Raw genomic sequence first — 21,756 nt, 5'->3', positions numbered from 1 at the left:
AGTGAGGAGCGGCAGAAGCAGGAGGAGCTGCAGGCAGGCGGCGGCGGGACTGTCGGGTGAGCCCAGCGCCCTCCGCGCTGGAAGATGCGTGGCCTTCTCCGGAGAGCCAGGGCAGGGTTGCCATCGCAGTGGCCACCCCTGCCTCTCCTCCCGCACCCTAAAGGCTGGCCCGCGCTCTAGGCGAACGCCTAGTTCGCCTAGCAGGCAAGCCGGCCCTGCCCCCTACAGATCTGAATCTAAGTTTCAGCCAGAAACTCACAGAACACGTCTGCTTGACAGAACCCAGAGACAGATCCAGGAACACTGCACTGTGTAGTTGAGTCCTAAGGCTAGATTTACATGTGAAGCTAGTGGGGCAAAAGAACTTACCCATGGGACTCTGCACTCGCCCAGCATCCAAAGAAGCAATGTGTGCTTAGGCATCATGCCAGCACAACATACACAATGGCTAGAGATCTTTGGTGTGCAAATGAAGTTTGAACAGCTGCTTTGTGTAGGTAGCAACCCAGTATAAATGAGGCACAGCAGCACCCATTCAAAGGCAGACAGGGGAAAGTCTTTGCTTCACCAGCATCACATTTAAAATCAGGCCTAAAATGGTACAGTCCAGGGAAAGCTTTATCACTTGATTTGGCTGCATGTAAACTTGGCCCTGAGGCCCACACTGTAGCTCACTCCTATTAGTAAAGGCTACATGATCGACCCTAACACTGATTTCTGTCATGAAGCTCCGTGCCTCGCCAAGACCAGGCCAACCCATGTACCTCTTCCCAGCCACAGAACTCCTCACCTGGGACCCCTGGGGGTGTCTTGATATATTTGCCATTGAAGTGGGTGATGATGGCTTCACATTTTTCTGTGGACTCCATCCTAGGGTAGAAAAACAGTATGTAAAGGTGGGGGGGGGGGGGGGGGGGGGGGGGCAGAGAGAAAGGACTGAATCTTTCCTATAAACTATCCTAACTAGATGTTACATTGTCCTTGTGTCCATCCCTGGCCGGTTGACCAGAAGCATACTCAGAGTTCCACAATCACAAATTAGTTCCGAGGATAGTGTGGGCCCAGTTTGAATGGGGAGGGACCACAGTGCGCAGGGAGAGGAACTTATGCCTCCCCCCCACACACACCATTTTCCCAGCCTGAAATGGCCTTGGAGATCCATTATTTGTCCTTCTAAGAAAACTCATATGGAACTGATCACTACACATATGAAGCAGGGCGGACATGGAGGAGATGCGAAGGAGAATGCAATTCTCCCGAGTTAGGCCCTCAGCCTCACCACCACATATAGAGTTGCAGACCACTCACTCCTGTTGGCAGAGGCCACAATCACCCTGGGCTTCCACCCATTTTATTTTTTTACTACCGAGAGTTCATGGGACCACGTTGCTGGAAATGCTGTAGACTGAAAGCTACCACCTTCTGCTGGTAGGGTTTCTGTGCCTCTAACAGCCCCATAACAGGGAGACCTTTTCCTTGCATGGAGGTGCAGTGACAAAAAAATGCCCTACCTGCTGAATTTCTACTTGTCATGCACACAAGCCCTGCCAAGAAAAAGGAGGTTACTTAGGTGGAGCACTGCCAGCACACCTGAAATCCACGTGCCGGAGGATTTCTTCCAACTATTCTCAAGGGTTCATATTTTACAAAGTGATCCTGTGAGCATGTACATACGGAGAAGTTATACAGAAATCAGTGGTCCACGTGGCTTTTCCAGAGCCTAATCCATGAAGACCTTTTGCTGGCACTGACTCACACCATGAGCCAGACGACATCATACTGCTGGGGTGGAAGACTGGCTTGCAGGAATCCTCTGCAAAGCGTAAGAGGCTGGCTCGGAGCATTGAGGAGAACAGACACAATTCTCACTTGCAGGTTCATCACTCCCAATTTAGCAAGCCATCCTCGTGTGAGCTACACTAAGCCTCAGGAATAAGGCAGCGTATATAAACTGTAACATGTGAATAAGTCCCCCACCCCCTCCTGGATTGATGCCACAGGGATGGAGGCCCCAAGAATATTCCCCATCTATCCCTGTCTCCCTATATACTCTCCATGTGCAAGGAAGACTGGGGAATACGTACAATTAGTCCAGCGTGAGAGATAGCACTTTTTTTTTTTGCCACAGACAACTTTCGGCAACCCCGTAGGGTTTTCAAGGCAAAAGACATTCAGAGGTGGTTTGCCTCCACATCATGACCCTGGTATTCCTTAAGGTCTCCCATCCAAATACCAGCCAGAGACAACCCTGCTTAGCTTCTGAGATCTGATGAAATCAGGCTAGCCTGGGCCAACCAGGGAAGGGCAGAGACTGCACACACCCCAGCATAACTGCACATTCAATGCACAATGGCGCATTTGTCTAAGTCGCCCCCCACACGTGTTTTTTAAAAAAGCTCTTGTGGCAAGAAATGCTTAGATAAAGGAGTGTGGCCCATCCAGGTGTGTGGTCCTAGTGTTACCTTGTTCCACTCCAGTGAGAGCAAAGGGAGCGTTATGATCACAGGCAAATGATTCCACATCTGTTACGAAAAGCATATGAACATACTGCATAAAGGCAAACATATCTATACATGCAACCACCTCCATATGACCACCTGTCCAAAGACCCATACCTCAGCAGGCCTATTCATAAAGATGCCCATCCCAACATGCACATACACAAACGCACAGTCTTACCTGGCAAAGCCAACTCCCCGGCTGGTGCCACTAGCATCACGCAGGATGCGTGTAGAGATGACCTGTCCAAATGGCTTCAACATGGACTCCAATTCAGCCTCATCCATGCCCAGAGGCAAATTTGACAGGTATAGGTTGGTAGGATCCTGCTCCTGTTGCTATAGAAACAGGGAAGTCAGGCTGTTGCCTAGCAATAGTACATCTCATCCCCAAGAACTCACTCCTGCTAGACTGTCCTTTCTCTTTAATGTAGGAAATGCTGGCACAAAACCATAGTACAACTTTTGCTGCATAACATGTGGAGCTACACTGGGACTTCAAAACAGCTGGCTGTTGATCCAGGACAGCAGTAGTAACACAACACTGGGATACATCTGAAAGTACGCTGCTGTCTTTGCTCTGCTTGTAGCAAAATGGCTGGCTGAACCCCAAAAGCAAAACTTAAGCTCTTCACAGTCACACTGGCACCATGGGACTGTGGAAAGGGCTCACGGCAAACAGGACAAGCATTGCCATGCCAACCCCAGATTCTGTGGTGTTAAAGGTGCCCTTTCAATGTCACAGCAGCACTGCAGGATAAACCCAGTGGAAGACAAAAACCGCTGGCACTGCAGTAAGGGAACCAAAACATACTTGCAAATTGGCCACGGGGAAGGCCTTGCTCGAGCTGGATGCTGTTGAGGGGAACATGCTGTGGCTACAATGCGGTGTTTTTAAATTATAGTTTTAGCCTGGAGACAGCCCTGTCCTTCCATCCTCATACTACTGAGGCAAACAGTGACGTCCCATCACCCCCTGCAGGACATATTATGAGTACTGGGATCCTACCTTGGCCATCTGGGCCTGCACCCCACTAGCCTTCAGTGCAGTCACGGCCTTCTGGGCTGCTGTGGGGCTGTCAAAATCCACAAAGCCATATCCTGTACAATTGAAAACATGACAGACTTTGAGGATCTTGGTTGTGAGGCACAGCAGCTGTTCATACACAGAACCCCTCAGTGATGCCCACAGTCTGCTTTGACAGGTTAGAACCCTTTTCGGAGCCCATCCTACAGAGCAGAATCCTCACTCCTATGACACTCCCCACTCCTTTTCTCCTCATCCTTCCAGTTTCATTCTTTATGGCACAGTACCCCTTAGCATACCACTGCAGTCAGCATGAAAGTTTGGGGGCCAATTTGAGGTAACACTACGGGGCAACTTAGCAAACACTGGCAGGAGAGAAAGGGAGGAAGGGCCTGTCATATTCCCAGACCCTTCGGGCTCTTCCCTCTTTCCCACTTCCAGACTCCCTCCACGCTGAGCTGAGTTAAGCTAAGCGGATGCTCTTCCATCCCTCCCCCCTCAGCAATGTCTGGCATGACAGGAATGTAACTCCTCCTCCACACACACATACCACCCTAAAACACAGATAACACAGCCCCACAGGACCTCCCAGACTGAACCTGTCCTCCCCTAGAAACTTGGCTCCTGGCTTCCATCCTGGTCCTCTCCTCTCTTCCACTCCCGTTTGGTTTTCAGGGTTAGAAGCCCCTGAGACTGCAGATGGAAGGGAAAAGATATTTCCTGGGGCTTGGACTGCAACCCCAAGGGTAAAGAATGAACTGAGACGGGCCGATTCCTAACTCTTCCTCTCAGAAACCACAAGCAGAACCAAAGCATCCTAGCTCTGAGGCCAGCCCCCTCGCTTTTCCCCCAGCACACCCCACTATGCAACATTGTCCTCACACAGCCAAATACTGGATCCATCATGGAGCACTCACCTTTGCATTTGTTGGTCGTTTTGTCTAGAATGGCCTTGGTGGACACAATTTTGCCATACCTAGGAGTGTGGGAAAGACACAAAGGCAAGTGCAGGAATTCAACACAGTTCCCATAGTAACTAACATGCCGAAATATACCAAAATGCTTCCTTCTCCACAAATATGTAATCCAATAAGCTTTGAGAGCCTTGGAAACACAACTCCTTAGCTGAGTTTCTGAAACATGAGGCACCAGCCCTCAAACATGATTGGAACTCCTGCTCTCTACCCTGGAAGCCTTTATCCAATTCCAGAAATGGGAAGAAATTCCACTGTCCGCATCACAGCATTTCCACTTCATCCATTAACAGTTTTGTTTTTGTGCAGCTACTAAAGGCAACCCATTGTTTTGTTTTTGTGCAGCTACTAAAGGCACAAGCGCCCCGAGATGGGAGAAAAAAGTGGCAACCTTTCTTAGAGTCGAATTCTAATTACAGGCCGTTTCCCACTTCACATGACAAAAGACACTTGATGCTGATTTATCTCACAGTGAACACCTATGATATCTGAAAGAGAACCATATGTAAATATGGATGGCATGTGTGAGACAGTCAATCCCAGCATCCCAGCACATGGCTATTAGGTTCTCTTTCTCCAAGTGTTAGAGGTGTTCACTAGGAGAGATATGTGGTTGACAAGTAGCAAACCTGTTGAGACGGCTGACTGAAAACAGTTTCCAGGGTAAAACCTTGACCTCAGCTGCCAAAGAAAAGTAACATCTAGCAGATTAGTGGTTAATCCAAGAGACAGAAGTCTTGTGGGTAGGTCACAAGGTTGCCAAAAGTGAGGTTCAGTGATGACACAGCACAAACCTGTCCAGCAAATGAACGGCGGACAGGCATAAGCCTGGTGTATGAGACGGAACCTCAGGCATGATACAACAGCCCACAGCTTTACGGTTTAGTTTGTAATATACTTGTGTACTTTGTACAGAGCAAGAATCAAATACAGGATCCCATGCAGAATTTTAAAAATCCGCCTTACGGTTTAGTTTGCAATATACTTGTGTACTTTGTAGATCCATGATCATACAGAGCAAGAATCAAATATAGGATCCCATGCAGAATTTTAAAAATCCGATGTTCATGTATCAGTTTAATAAAGATGTGTAACTCCACCTCAATAAAAGAGAAAGAAAGGAATAAGGTCTTACCCCCATGGATGTATAGATATGTTTGAAAATGAACAAGCGGTCCTCAAAGAAACCTCCAAAGCAAGACTTTCCAAGACACAGGGACTGGGGGGGTTTGGTGTTCTGTATAAATTCCTGTTCCCCTCTTGTGCAGCATAATCAAGTATGGGCCATTTTGTATAATTAAGATTTTAGACTATTCTTGGTGCAGAAGATTGTTCCCCCCTCCCCCAGAAAGCACCAGGAGCCCTGGCATACAATGTGTCTAAGTCTGAGACTGTCTCCCACGGACGGGGGCAGAAGGTGGCGATCGGGGAGAGGGTTTCATGGTGCTACGCTCTGGTGTACCAGCATCCCACAGGGGGTGATCCTCTTCCCCTATGTTATTTAGCATCTACATGCAACCCCTCACTCAACTGGTCCAGGGGTTTGGGCTAGGTTGTCACCAGTATGCTGATGACACCCAGCTATATCTGTTGATGGATGGCCAACCGGATGCCACCCCAGAGGTTCTGGCCAGGGCACCGGAAGCCGTGGCTGGCTGGTTGCAGCAGACCCGCCTGAAATTAAATCCTTCCAAGACAGAGGTCCTGTGCCTGTGTCACTGGGGGGTGGGGGATCCCATTTGGGAATCCAGCTCCCCACCCTCAGTGGGGTACCGTTGACACCATCACTGATGGTGAGGAGTCTGGGCATGATCCTGGATGCCTCACTTTCTATGGAGGCCCAAGTCATGGCCGTTGCCAGAACAGCTTTTTACCATCTTTGGTTGGTCAGGCAACTGGTTCTTTATCTCCCAACCTTGCAGCCTAGCCACAGCGACCCATGCAATGGTCACCTCCAGGCTGGATGACTGCAACTTGCTCTACGGTGGTCTGCCCTTGAGGCTGACTCGGAAACTCCAGCTGGTTCAAAATGCAGTGGCACATGTTCTCACAAGGATGCCTGTTAGAGAACATATCCAACCAGTGCTCCACCAGCTGCATTGACTCCCAGTGGAGTACCGGATCCAGTTCAAGGTCCTGGCCCTAAGGACATCCATTTAGCCTTGGCCAGAGCCCTTTTCGGTGGAACACTCTCCCGAGTGAGATCCAGGGCCTGCGGGATCTGCTTCGGTTCCGCAGGGCCTGTAAAACGGAGATGTTCTGCCGGGCCTTTGGTTGAAGCAACAAGAGTTCTATTGTTCTGCCCCCCCCCGCATTATCCCCCCCTTGTCATCATGGGGGGTGTTCACCCACTGCCCTTTTTTAAGCTTGGGCATTTTATAGACCTTTGAACCATCTTGGTATTTGTTAATTTATTGTGCTGTAGAATGTTTTACTGTTTTATTCTTTTTTATTGTGTTTTAAGTTTGTTGTGAGGCCCCCCCCCAGCCCTGTGTGCACGGAAGGGAGGGATAAAAAAATCTAAATCATAAATAAATAAAATTTTAATGGCCACCATGATAAAGAGAATATGTATATGTTTATACGTACCTTCAATAGGTACTGGCCACCCTGGCATTCTTAGCAGCAGTCCTGCCACAGAGGGAAATCACCATGGTGGCATGGTCAGATGGAGTCTTCCAGCCAAAAGGGTCTGTAACTCTTAGCCCCCTTTCCCCAAGGACTGGCATTCCTTTCTAGTATTATCACATAAACGGCTGTGTGGCCAATTTGCTGTGTGCTCACTCAGAAGAAAATTCCACTGAGGTTCACTGGGACTTACTCTCTAGTATCGTAACTTTAAATAGCTTCGGTGTATTACAAAACCCCAACACAAATGTTCCGTGAAAAATTGGTTTACCCTTTAAAAATAGCCCACTCTCTCCCCACTGTCAAAAACATCAGAGTCCATCTTAGCTGCCCTCCAACCTCACCCCCAATGCTTCCTGCTAACCCAAAGCAGGATTTCCTGCCCGGCAAAAGACAAGCCCAGGAAATCCGACCGGCGCCAGGAACAGCCAAGTAGTGGCGCCTCCCAGCCAGGACACAGAGGAGTCCAGCTGCAGGGTTTCAGAAAGGGATGGCTCCTACTGAATGCAATGGTTGTGCCAGGAGGATCTCGGGCCTGAGAGAGCAGTGGAGAAAAGGAGACGACTGCTTTCTGCACGTGGGAACCAAGAGACACACAAATAATGACTGAGAGCGACAAAATTAGGAACGTCACCCAGAACCCTCAGCTCCCAGCCACTGCCAATATTCACTTTTAGGCCCAGTCCCTTCCCTGTCTCCTTCCTCTGCTTCCAAACCCCTCCTCCTCCCCCATGCTCAGTCCGGCATTCTCCATTCTCCTTTTGAAGTAGGCCTGTTTGTCAAGTGTGGCTTCAGGGGCGGATCCAGCATTCCAAGCTGGGGTGAGCTGAGGTAAATGGAGAAACAGCCCCCTGCCCAGCTGCCCCTCCTGGTCTCCTAGTTTCAAGCACCATCGCCTGGCTCAGTCTCCTTCAGGCCAGGACTGCTGAAGTGTAGAGGGACACACCATGGCAGGAAACGTAAACACACGGCCTTCCCTACATAAATACCTCGGTACACCGTATTTAACCTCAGACATTTTTTTCCTTCTCCCAAACTTCCTTTACGTGGGATACAGATATTTGCACACCACCTCATCAGATTGCTCATGATATCAGAACGAGGTCAAAGGATACTTGTTTCCAGTCATGGCTGCTGGAATACTGCAGTAATATGCAGGGGACCACTGGCACTCACAAGGGCCCACAAATGTCAGCAGGACAGTGCAGTGTAGGAACAGCACTAGAACTATGGAATCCCATAGCAAGAGCAGGGAGAATTGCTGCCGTTGTTAATTGGAGGATGGGGGGAGGTGGGAGGTAAGCAGCATGGCCATCCCCCTTAGAGCTGTGATGGTGGGAAACAGACTCCCAATAAGTATCCAGGAAGTCATATCATGCTCATGGTAGTGGGTTCCAGCACGTGGCTGCTTTTTCACACATGTTAAATGCTCCCCTTTACCATACTGCAGGCTGGTAGCTTATAAAACTGAAGTGGAGGATTGGAGTCAACACTGTGTTACCAGCTTCCAACCTTCATCAGAAAAATGCAAACAGTTGGAAGGAGGATGCAATTCTACTGACAACACCATGGTCTCAAGTTAGGCCCCTTTTTGTCCAATTAATAAGAGAACATAAGAAAAGCCATGTTGGATCAGGCCAGTGGCCCATCCCGTCCAACATTCTGTGTCACAAAGTGGCCAAAACCTAGGTGCCATCAGGAGGTCCACCAACAGAGCCAGGACTCCAGAAGCCCTCCCACTGTTGCTCCCCAAGCACCAAGAATACAGAGCATCACTTGCCCCAGACATAGTGTTCCATCTATACCTTGTGGCTAGTAGCCACTGATGGACCTCTGCTCCATAAATTTACCCAATCCCCTCTTGAAGCTGTCTATGCTTGTAGCCGCCACCACTTCTTGTGGTAGTGAATTTCACATGTTAATTACTCTTTGGGGCATTCATTATCTATCCGTTTGGGGGCTATCGAGTCACTTTTTGCTTCGCCTAAAGTTTAAACTCACCCTGTTAGTCCATCCAGGTGTCCCACTGGCGGCTCATTTGTCTCTGTGTGTTGTGTATTCAACAGACCTTGCTTTGTATTCAACCAACTACCAAAGGACAGAGCACTGATTTTCTCTATGCTCCCCTGCCCCCAAGTTCTTTTCAACCCCTGGAAAGATTATTCCTGCATGGGACCCACATGGATGAACAGCCATATAGGCTGGAGAAGCAGAAGAAGAAGAGGAAGAGATTGGATTTATATCCCGCCCTTCACTACCCGAAGGAGTCTCAGAGCGGTTTACAATCCCTTTCCCTTCCCCTCCCCACAACAGACACCCTCCTGTGAGGTAGGTGGGGCTGAGAGAGCTCTCTCGAGAACTGCCCTTGAGATAACAGCTTTGAAAGAATTTATGACTGACCCAAGGTCACACCAGCAGCTGCATGTGGAGGGGTGGAGAATCAAACCCAGTTCTCCCAGATTAGAGTCCACACTCTTAACCAGTACACCAAACTGGCTGAAATGAGGGGGAAACAGATAGTTCCCCCAACCCCCACAGCTGCTCATCCACTTAGATCCTGTGACCCCAGGAAAAATATTTTCAGGTGTCTGGTGGAAGGGAAAGGGATATGGAGAAAACCACCACTCTTTTTGTAGTTCACTGGGTGTTACTAATGTATTTTGGGAAGCTTGGACATTGTGGCACACTCTGAGAACCCCACCTCACAAGGCCTGAATAGGTCAAAAACTCGGGATATTGCCACTCAGATGAGAGCACGTGCAGGCAATAAATTGTCTCATTGGTCCTTGGCTCTTTTAGCTCCGACCACATCAAGACACCTTCCTTCCACATTTCTACAGCCTGGTCACTTACGGTTGGCACAGCTTGACAAGGTCCTGGTCTGTGGTACCTGGGTGCAGACCCCGGATGTACAAGTTGGTTTTGCTCAGCTGGTCCCCACCGCCACCGCCACCGCCTGGCCCACTGCTGCTGCTGCTGTTGTTGTTGCTGCTGCCACTAGGACTTGGGGGTGCCATCTGCTGAGCCACTGAGACATAAGGCTGCTGGTGGAGAGGGAGAGAGAGAAGGGGGGGGACCAAATGAGCTACTGTAATTTAGGATTATGGGATGGGATGAAGGAATCTATTGTGGGTACGAATCAAAGAAATTCAAGGGTGAATAATAAGATTGCTCGTAAAATGAAACTTATAAACATATGGTTGGTAGCAAAGTGAGATTTGTGGAACCTGTGTTACACCCACCCAGCTTTTGTTCCCAGTTCTTCCAAAAGCCTATGTGTTTGGTCTGCTGTCACTTTTTATGTAAGGGACCAGGACTGCTTCCACACAGATGATTTGTTCTGCCTCAGCACTCAAACCACAGTATGATTTTTGGGAGCATCCATATAGCTTCGTTTTCCCCCTATTCGCCTTCTGCATTTTCATCTCCTTTGCTCCAGTGCTTCCAGAACCTGCTCTAATTCGACATTTCTGGAAACATCAGAGTCAAAGCATACAAGCCCACATGTGGATAGGAAGGCCCAGATTTCCAAACCGCCCCGCCTACATTCAATGTCATTTTCCTACCCATCTCCTCATCTCCCCTATTTCTCCCCTGCTACCAGAGGGCTCCCCCCCACCATTTAAAACAAAAATCAGGAGCAAGTATCTTGCTGTAAAACAATAGTAATATTCCTAAAAAAAAACTCAAGATGTGTGTGTGTGGGGGTGTGGCTGTTGCAAGGGGATGGGGAGAGAAAACTAGAGAACAGCCTTGTGTGGATGCTCTATTGTTGTTGCTAAGGCCCCTGTATTCGCAGCAGCAGTGAGTCCACAATGGGGAATTGCCCCCATGTGAAAGACACCCAGGATGCAACTGTGAGATACACATGCAGAATGCCTCGTGAAGTGGGACAAGGGGACTCCTTCTCTCTTTCTGGCACAAACTTTCTAAGGTAACATATCCTCTTTTACATATCCTGGGAGGGGGGGGAGAATACACCACTGCTACTTGTAAGAACATATGCCCATTCTTTTTAAACAACAGGAAAGATCAGAGAAACCTGAGTCACATTATTTCAGACAATTTCAAGTTCTTTTCCCCTCTCAGAGCAAACATTCCCTTATACCACCCTTCCTGCTCTTGATCCCTTGTCAATTGCCTTCAACCCCTAAAGTGGGGAGAAGTAAGGGGGTGTCCTCATCCAGGATGGTTGGAAGTTTCACCCTCCTGAGGGATCTTAGCCCCTGAATCCAATAAAAGCTCCACAACACTGCCACCATCCAAGAGGGAATCCAGACAAAGGGGAAACAGCCTCATTGTCATTGGTCATGACTCCTTTGATGTCATAATCATACCAGTCAACAAGCAAATCTGATTAGAACATTCTCATCTTAGCATCTTTCCTAACAATTCTTTTCTTCTTGCACGAAACACATGGCCATTGCTCTAATGACGTGCAAGATCCAGCCACCTTCCCTCTAAGAAGCATTTATTTCTCAGTACCTAAGCAGCAATATTGCATTAATGGGGAAATGATTATTCTCTTGCTGAAATGTGTATCACTGATTGCCATGTTGTAGTATATTAGTGCCTCAGTATCACAAGCACATGTTAGATAATGCCTGGGGCATCACAAGCGTCAAGAGACTGAACAAACTCATTCTCTCTTGCCTGTATGATTTCTTTCAAAAAGTCTTTGCTCTCCAACTATACCCCTCCAGTGCAGAGCATCTGTATAGTCCCCTCGTAAAAAGCTATCATGCTATTATCACTACACTGGGGTTAGCACAAGAAAATTCAACAATCAGTTCTTCTTGCCAGGGACCCCTGGGAAGTGGGGAACTGACGTTTTAAGACCTATGGATTTCTATTTAAACTTCCTCAGCACTGAATAACAACTACCAGGATTTTTTGAGGAAAGTCATGACAACAGAATGAAATTAAATATGCTATTATAACCTTAGAAGAAAATCTGTTCGTTCTGTTTAAATAATATGGAAAGGTCGCTGAACACTTAAGGAGGAAAAGTTAACACAGGAACCCCATATCCATATTTAAATGAACTCAGGGTGGCGGGTGGGAAACCAGCCTCATCATGTATCTTTAACAGCTGCTTGATCTGCAGAAATTAAGGTGACTTTACATCATATGTAAATAAGCATTTTCATCTAATATCTGTTGATCAGCTGCTCAGGCACAGAACAGAGCCCAGTATAAACACTGGCAACCTTATTCACATCCTTCAACTCTTATCAGCCCACAGTACTGTATTCACCCAAAAGGAAGATGACCCTAAGCGTAAGATAATCTTCCTAAAAGTAACTTGCATGGACATTTAAGACAACTCCCTCTTTTTCTTAACAGTATATGTGGGGAGAAAGTCTTGCTTTCAGGTAGATAGTATTTTTATTTTTATCTTCCCAAGACTGCTTGCTCTTGCTGCCTTTTCGGAGTGTTCTCTCCACCCTCTCTTGCCAAGATTTCTGTAGCATCTCAGAACACTGCCCCATTCCCCCGGCAATTTTCAAGGTCTTGTGATTGCAAGAGGAAGAGGGAGGGAGTCTCAAACACAGGCTTGTTGAGCATTTCAAAGTTCTTTCTCTGCTCCAGGGCATGTGTGGGACTACTAGAGGCACATGTGTTTGGCTCTACATGGGGACGCTCCATTCCCAGCATTCATTTGTAAAGTGCTGCTGAAGTCACTGAGTCTGCCCTGCCCACTGGGACAATTCTGGGTGGGGCATTCCTATTGCAAAACTGCTGTGCTATTTGGCAGGCCTGGCTCAAAGCTCAAGAGGCCTAAGGCTGGGATAACAAGGGGCTTCAAAGGGCATACAGAGGACTGACAATGGAGCTGTGCTTCAGGGGAAATCCAGAGGCTGGCCTGTTTATATTTGGTGCTCTCTTCTTTTCATTCATCTGTCATAACCACCATCATATCCTGTTTCTTTGGGTAGGAATCCACTAGTACAGAGCAGAGCTTCCACATTGTTCAGTACCTTCTACTTATAGGGCTGGAAAAATGAATTTTTTAAAACTCTGTTGTTATTATTAGAGTGCATTTATACCTATCTTTTCAAGCAATGGCCGCTCACTCCAGAATAACATAAACAGTAAAATAACTTCATTTCTGTATTTTTTCCACCACCACTTCGGGCTGTTCTGATCCTCCCCGCTGATTCTAAATTGAGCAGAGGCTCCATTTTAGATACCTGTAAGGGAGGAACCCTGTAAATTGCCTTAAATCAATTTTCCTATTATGTAATTCAATATATTCTCTAAGCAAAGACATAAAAATTGGCTGCTATAACTATTAAAGTATATTGATTTGCAACTAAACAGACCCTTATACGACCTAAGATCATAAACCTTTGGACATACAGTACACTTTTTTTTTAAAAAAGGTGGACAATTGTGAATTTTTGGTGTTCTTTTTTCATATGCTGGAACACTCAGTATGATCACTTGATCAATGACTAATGGCTTGAAACAATCTCAGGGTAGAGGTTGGTAGTTACAGGGTGGGATATTGTTTCTCCACAAGACAAAAATAGAGATACAATCTACAGCAAGAGAAAAGAGTCCAGTAGCACCTTAAAGACTAACAAAATTTGTGGTAGGGTATGAGGTTCTGTGAGCCACTGCTCACTTCCTCAGATGAAGTCACAGCAGTGACTCACAAAAGTTCATACCCTACTGCAAATTTTGTTACTCTTTAAGGTGCTGTTGTTGTTCAGTCGCACAGTCGAGTCCAACTCTTTGCGACCCCGTGGACCACATCACGCCAGGCCCTCCTGTCTTCCGTCGTGCTCCAGAGTTTGCTTAATTTCATGTTCGTTGCCTCGATAACACTGTCTAACCATCTCATCCTTTGCCGTCCCCTTCTTCTTTGACCTTCAATCTTTCCCAGCATCAGGGTCTTCTCCAGTGAGTGCTCCCTTCTCATTTGGTGGCCAAAGTACTTGAGCTTCAGCTTCAGTATCTGGCCTTCCAGGGAACAGTCAGGGTTGATTTCTTTAAGGATTGACTGATTTGATCTCCTTGCAGTCCAGGGGACTCTCAAGAGTCTTCTCCAGCACCATAATTCAACATGGTTACCCATCTTCACCAATCTACAGCAAGTAAAACATCCTTTATTCCCACTGAGCACTATGGGAGCATGTTGTGTGATGCAGTGGTCCGAGGACTATACTAGGATCTGGGAGACCAAGTACGAATCCCCACTCTGCCACTGAAGGTTGCTGGATGACCTTGGGTCTTGCTGGGTGACCATGGTTTGCATCATTCTTTTTGCCTCCACTTTATCCTCACAACAACCCTGTGAGGTAGGTAAGGCTGTGTGCTTGGCCCAAGATCACCCTTTGAGGTTAAGTTTTAAACGTACGAGGAAATGTTTCAAAAACCGCAAACTCTACTTATGCCTTAGGCGACTATAAAGCAGGGGTTGCCATTTGCAGACCTTTCCCTTCAATAAACTAGTTCTGAGTAATGAAAAATATCTTGAGCTGCTACGCCCCCATCCCCATTCTATTCTGTCACAGACACAAAACATAAACGAGGAAAAGTACCAGAAATGAAGCGCTCAGCTAAGCATATAAAAAACAAAAGCAAAACTTAGAACGGATATTTTTGTGATCTTTCTCTGGGTCTAAGGAATGTATAGGCACCTGGTGAGCTACCACTGGTCTAGAAACTGTCCCCATCAGCTCAGTTCTGGCCCTCTGGGGCCCTCTGGCTACTCCCCTCCATTCGCAGTTCTGCTGCTGTGGTGTGAGCAAGCACTAGAGAGTTAGGCCCCCTGCTTCTGGAAGAAGCTAGATGGCCTCTGAATAGGCCTGATGGGCAGCAGTGAAGTAATAGGAAATAGGAAACTTCGACTGCCCCCTGCAGTTCCTGTCCCTCTGGGTAATTCAGCTGTGCTAATCTAAACTTGTGGTATCACACACAAGTCTCCACTGGCTTTTCCACCATTCTGCACTTTAAAAACAAACCTTTTCACATGAAAGAGTAAAGCATGGCTGCAAATTTAATTTGCTGGGGGGGGGGGGGCGGACATCCCTCAACAGTAAAGTTGTGTCTACCCCAGCTGCCATTCAGTTTCCATTCTGTTTTCTCCCCAGGGGCTGACTGTATTAAAAGTAGGGGGGAAACCTCCAGGACAGCCCTGCGGCCAAACTGGTCATTGTCAACTGGAGCTGCTTTTTCTTGTTCACTCACATTTTTAATTAAACACGGCAGACCTTATGTCACTTCATACTAGGGTTGCCAAGTCGACTTACCTTCAAAGCGGGGGGACTCCTGGTTCCGTCGGGAGTTTCCCTGTCCGCACGCTATGATGACATCACCAGAAGTGACATCCTCGCGTTGCCCACGTTGGGGGCGGGGCACCATGACTTGAGGGAAAACCACAGAGTTTTCCCTTGATTCACAGAGTGTGTCCCCCCCCCCACAACATGGCCACCGTGATGATGTCACCTCCGGGCAAGATGCCGGGTGACATCATCACGCTGGGGACGCCCTCTGGCAGGGGGTGGAATCCCCCCCGGGGCCCGATCCGCCGTCGGTGGGTAACGGGCCTCCCAGGCGGGAATTTACCTGCTCCCAGCGGGGGCTTGGCAAGTCTACTTCATACTTTTACTTCGTATACAAGAAATACTCTAACGTATAACTCTGAAAATACGCTGGTATAAAACAAAAGCCAGAGCTCCAAAAGTCTGCAGATAGATTGTAAGAAACTTTATGTACCCCCGACAACCACAGCACACCAAGAACAGACCTCCGACTCTGGCTAGGGATTGGGGAGAGGGGTGCCTGGCCAGCTCCTCTGAGCCCTCCCGTTCCTGTGAGATCACTTCCTCCTCCCAGCGCATGTTCTATGTGAAGTGCTTTCCCCTATACAGCTATGAACATTTGGGAATGGCTTTTTATTTCTTTAGCCTCGGTATGGGAGGGTTTCTTTGGTCATAAATAAGTGAAACGATTAGATGAAGGGGAGGGGATGGTTGCTAACTTCCAGGTGGTGACTGGAGATCTCCCGCTATTACTACTGATCTCCAGACGACAGAGATCAGCTCACCTGGAGAAAATGGCTGCTTTGGAAGGTGGACTCTATGGAATTATATCCCACTGAAGTCCTTCCCCTCCCCAAATCCTGCCCTCCTCAGGCTTCACCCCCAAAGCCTCCACGTATTTCCCAACCTGGAGCTTGGCAACCATAGGGGTGGGCAATCTTCTTGCTATGGTCAGCCATACAAAAGAGAAGATGTAGACCACTCTCTTCTCATGCACCCATACAAAGAAGAGATCACGGCAGCAGAACCAGTGGCAAATGTAGCACAACTACTTCAGGCCGCACAACTACTTCAAATCAGTGGCACAGTCATGGGCTCCACAGTATGCCAACATTTTCAAGGCAGATCTAGAACAGCATTTTCTGAACTCCTTCCCATTGGCACCTCTCCTTTACCTGAGATTCATGGATGACATTTTCATTGTCTGGACCCATGGCAAAGAAGCCCTCGAAAGATTTCACCAGGCTTTCAACAACTTCCACCCCACCATCAATCTAACTGTGAATTACTCCTCACAAGAAATAAACTTCCTGGACACCACAGTTCAGATACCCAAGGGACACATAACTACCACATTACATCAGAAACTGACAGACTGGCAAATATATCTACATGCCTCTAGCTACTACCCCAACCACATCAAACAATCCATTGTCTGTAGCCAAGCCTTACGCTATAGTCGCATCTGCTCCCTCAGACAGAGCTGCTCACTTGAAGGATCTACAGCAGGCATTTTTGCAACTACAATACCCTCCTGATATGGTAAGAAAGATGATTGGAAAAGCTAGAATGATACCCAGGGACAGCTTGCTACAAGACAACCCAGAGAAAATGACAACAGAACACCACTGGTGGTCACATACAGCTCACAACTCAAGCCAGTTCAATGTATTATTAATAACCTACAACCCATGCTAGATAGTAACTCTTCCCTCACACTGGCACTGTGGAGTTGACCTTTTCTTGCTTGCAGATAGCCTGCTAAACTAAAATGACTTCTCATTCACTATGATAAACTACTCAAGTAACATGGACTCTGGTACCAAGGCCTGCAACAAACCAACATGCCAACTTTGCTCTCACATCGATCCTAGCAACACCATCACTGGACCCAGCAACATCAGCCATACCATCACGTGTCAGCAATGCCTTTCCACCCTCTACATTGGACAAACAGGCCAGTCCCTACAACAAAGAATAAATGGACATAAGTCTGACATTAGAAATGACAACATTAAAAAAAAAACCAGTGGAGGAACATTTTAGCCTTCCAGGACATTTAGTTGCTGATTTATGAGTAGCAGTTCTCTTACAAAGGAATTTCAAAGGGAGATTAGAAAGAGAGAGTGATTTGCAACTGATAATGAAGCTCGAGGCAATGCATCCTCCTGGACTGAATTGAAACCTAGGTTTCCTGTCTCGTTACCAATGCTGATTCCTACTACCCCTCTGCAGATCACACCTAATCCGATCATGCCTGCTATTGTAATTTGGCATCTGAAATCACTCCAGTCTCCAAGATATAAGGACAGATGGATTTACATTCTAGCTGTATCTGAAGAAGTGAGCAGTGACTCATGAAAGCTCATACCTTGCCACAAATTTTGTTAGTCTTTAAGGTGCTACTGGATTCTTTTCTATAGCACCAAATGTGTGAGTCAATCCATCGTGGTGAGTCGGTCTGAAGTAAGGGAAGGCCAGCCACTCATAGATAAGCCAGCATTCCATTTGCTAGTATGCACAGCTGACAGGTCAACTGCAAAGTTGGGAGCAAGATGCTGTGAGTCCTTTTAAAAAAAAATTACATCTGTCTTTATCCTTAGTGTTTTTAAACTGGTTAAAACCTGTTCATGTTTCTGGCTTGGTTAGTCCCCTGCTTTCCAGCCTCACCAGGTGACAACAGTTTCACCTTCCTGGGAAGAAATCTGATTTTATTACCACTTCCAACTGTCCTTCCCACAATTCAAGACTTAATATTGGCAAAGACAGCTTGAGCAATGAGCCCACTGTGCATCCAAACACACTCCTTTTCAGAAAGATGTCCAAGGTGAGCTGAGACCTAGAGCAACTGGGAGGTACATCACACTATACAGCAGTTCAAAAATTCATGAAGCAAATAGATCCGAAGAGCTTTCCCTTAATAATACTCACAGAATTTCATTTTCTGTGCTTGAAACCCTAACTTCTTACCTGCTGCAAAATGCTATGGCTCTATTTGTATCTAAATGAAGTCATAGCTTTTAGGCTCCCCAAGATGGAGAATGCATGATGATTTTTCTTGGTTCACGACTTGCTACTGGAATCTATTGCTCACTGGACCTCACTATCCTCTAAACTCCCAGAGCTGGCTGCTTGTTCCAACTGTTAGAATTTCAGTAGAAGTAAACAGGATCTTATTCTTGCCTAAGTGGGCATTCCTTGTCAGGAATGGTGGGAAATGATTGCTAAATCTCCAACATGCCCAAGCAGGTCAGAAAACAGAGATGTTATTCAGCAGGCCTGCCAGCACTTCCTATCTGAACCATTAAGAGTGATCTATTCTCTGTTTTTGTTTTGTTTTTTTTGCTGCCAAGTGTGCCTCCTAGAATCCTGGTCAATTTAAGGATACAAACTGCTGCTAACTGCTGTAAATAAGGGCAGCTCTACAAGATCTGGCCTAAAAGGAAGTGGTGGGTGCTACAAGCTTGGACGGCTTCAAAAGGGAATTAGATAAGCATATGGAGCAGAGGTCCATCAGTGGCTATTAGCCACAAGGTATAGCTAGGGGCTCTGGGGCAAGTGATGCTCTGTCTTCTTGGTGCTTGGGGGGGGTCAACAGTGGGAGGGCTTCTAATGTCCTGGCCCCACTGGTGGACCTCCTGATGGCACTGGTATTTCTGGCCAATGTGTGACACAGAGTGTTGGACTGGATGGGCCTTTGGCCTGATCCAACATTGGCGTCTCTTATGTTCTTATGTTCTTAAAAGTTCAAGCCTAGTTAAAACTTATAATATACAAAAATACAAGTATTTATTAGAAAGACAGTTAAAAACATATATAAGGGCCCTTATGTATATTTTTGTCTCTCTAATACTTGTATTTTTGTATATTATAAGTTTTAACTAGGTTTTTAATATTGGCCCTTCATTAGACTTTCTTCTCACCCTTTTGGTTCTTGATTCCAGTTTTTGGGTCAGGTTTGTTTTCCTCTCCCTGTGTCTTACTAAAAGTTCAAGCAACAGTGCTTTGCATGAGGTCAGCTCATATGATAAAACTTTGCAAGAAGTCAGCTGCAATTTGATTACAATCATTGTTAAGAAGCAAAGCAGAATTCTGAAGTGGAGGAAGAATATCTATTTTTCAGCATTCAAACATGCAGTTGCCGAAGTTTTGCTTTCAGAATGCAATTTACACAAATGCATGGAACTGGCTTTAGCTTTATTTGTTGTACTTTTGGGTTTCAAGCTTCATGGGCCTTTTTAGTTTGGGGAGCGGAATTCAACTTACCTCGCTCACTTTTGGAAAAAAAACTAGCAACTACATATGATATAGTTTGCTCTTGATGCTTGCCAGCATGTTTGAAGAGTGTAATTTTTGGTATGTGCAAGTCTAATCACTATTTGTTGAGCTCCCTAAGGGCCAGTCTACCCGTAAACAGCTGATGGTAGAAAGAAATGCATTGTTAGGTGAACTCCAAATAAGTAAATGCCTCTGAGGTAAGAGAACAGAGGAACTGATACTCTTGGTTGGCACATAAAAAACCTAGTGGGGTTCTCTGAAAACAAGCAGTTGTTTGCCAGTTGGCCATTGTGGCCAAGCCAAGACAAAGCTGGTTAATAGTCGATGTAGTTCTACACAATTTGTGACTAGATGCTGCACACCGGCTATATTTTGTGTCCTACGGGTGGTTGACAGTCCCCATTTTACCAATTTGGGGGAAAGCATCATGAACACGAAGTTTCTCAAGCTCCTTGTGGGCTGCCTGCTGCCTGTGTTTGGCTTGTTGGGTCACACACTGTAAAGATACAATCTGAGACCTCTTCTGCACCTCAGTGTTGCCGCTGTTTCCTAGCAAGATAAATCCCCAGCTGAAGCACTGACTTTGCAACATCCCTTCTGCAAAAGGGCATTTATTTAGGGGAATTTTTTTCTTGAATTCGGATTCGACCCTCCCCATGTGTTCCACCCTTCCTTTGAAAAGAGGCTGTGCAGCCCGTGTCATCATGAACTTAGTCAGTGATGGAACCTCCTCTTCCTTTTTTGCGCATGTGCAGTAATGTTACAACATCATAACATTGTAAAAAAAAAAAGGCTGGATGTATTGTGGGGATCAGCACGGTTGCCACCATTTCAAAGGTCCCCCCTCCTCCTTAGTCGCCAACTTAAAAAATGGCTGGCAATAATCGATCTGGATACACCAATTCATAACAATGTTATTCAATAATTACGAAGCACACTAAATGTGTCATCATGTACTTTGTCAGCAATGGAACCTCCTTTTTTGTGTACATGCAGTAATATAACATTATAATATAGTAAAAAAAAAAAGGCTGGATGTATCGTGGGGAACAGCATGGTTGCTGCCATTTCAAAGGCCCCCTGTTCCCCCTTAGTCACCAACTAAGAAAACGGCTGGTGAAGATTCCCACAAAATCCTACTGAAAATAGTATTCCATTTGCGATCATCGAACTGGATACACCAATTCATAACAGTGTTATTTAGTTGCTAAATGGACATAAGAACATAAGAACATAAGAGACGCCAATGTTGGATCAGGCCAAAGGCCCATCCAGTCCAACACTCTGTGTCACACAGTGGCCAGAAATACCAGGTGCCATCAGGAGGTCCACCAGTGGGGCCAGGACATTAGAAGCCCTCCCACTGTTGACCCCCCCAAGCACCAAGAAGACAGAGCATCACCTGCCCCAGAGCCCCTATCTATTTTGTTGTTGTTCAGTCGCACAGTCGAGTCCGACTCTTCGCGACCCCATGGACCAGATCACGCCAGGCCTTCCGGTCTTCCGCCATCCTCTGAAGTTGGCTCAATTTCATGTTCGTTGCATCTATGACACTGTCTAACCATCTCATCCTTTGCTGTCCCCGTCTTCTTTGACCTTCAATCTTTACCAGCATCAGGGTCTTCTCCAGTGAGTGCTCCCTTCTCATTTGGTGGCCAAAGTATTTGAGCTTCAGTTTCATTATCTGGCCTTCCAGGGAACAGTCAGGGTTGATTCCTTTTAGGATTGACTGATTTGATCTTCTTGCAGTCCAAGGGACTCTCAAGAGTCTTCTCCAGCACCATAGTTCAAAAGAATCTATTCTTCAGCACTCGGCCTTCCTTATAGTCCAACTCTCGCAGCCATACATGACTACTGGGAATACCATTGCTTTGACCATGCGGACTTTTGTTGGCAGGGTGATGTCTCTACTTTTTAGCTTCGCCATAGCTTTCCTCCCAAGTAGCAGGCGTCTTTTAATTTCAAGGCTGCTGTCACAGTCTGAAGTGATCTGGGATCCCAGGAATGTGAAGTCTGTCACTACTTCCACGACTTCCCCTTCTATTTGCCAAGGAGTGATGGGACCGGATGCCATGATC

At 46.7% G+C, this 21,756-nt stretch overlaps 1 protein-coding gene across 1 annotated transcript in view; it reads right to left on the bottom strand.

Moving 5' to 3' along the window:
- RBMS2 (RNA binding motif, single stranded interacting protein 2) overlaps positions 1–21,756 on the bottom strand; it is a 65,323-nt gene that overhangs the window by 9,117 nt on the left and 34,450 nt on the right. Inside the window, exons 2-6 of the mRNA XM_015429636.1 lie at positions 9,981–10,171; positions 4,443–4,501; positions 3,508–3,599; positions 2,680–2,837; positions 765–870 (exon numbers count right to left, since the gene is read on the bottom strand). Coding sequence (XP_015285122.1) covers positions 765–870; positions 2,680–2,837; positions 3,508–3,599; positions 4,443–4,501; positions 9,981–10,171 — 606 coding nt within the window. The remainder of the gene's footprint in view (positions 1–764; positions 871–2,679; positions 2,838–3,507; positions 3,600–4,442; positions 4,502–9,980; positions 10,172–21,756) is intronic.

The sequence above is a fragment of the Gekko japonicus genome, unplaced genomic scaffold (assembly GCF_001447785.1).
Source record: "Gekko japonicus isolate JY-2015 unplaced genomic scaffold, Gekko_japonicus_V1.1 scaffold947, whole genome shotgun sequence".
NCBI lineage: Eukaryota > Metazoa > Chordata > Lepidosauria > Squamata > Gekkonidae > Gekko > Gekko japonicus.
The sequence above is the reverse complement of the archived record's forward strand: the minus strand, read 5'-3'. Positions and strand labels throughout refer to the sequence as shown.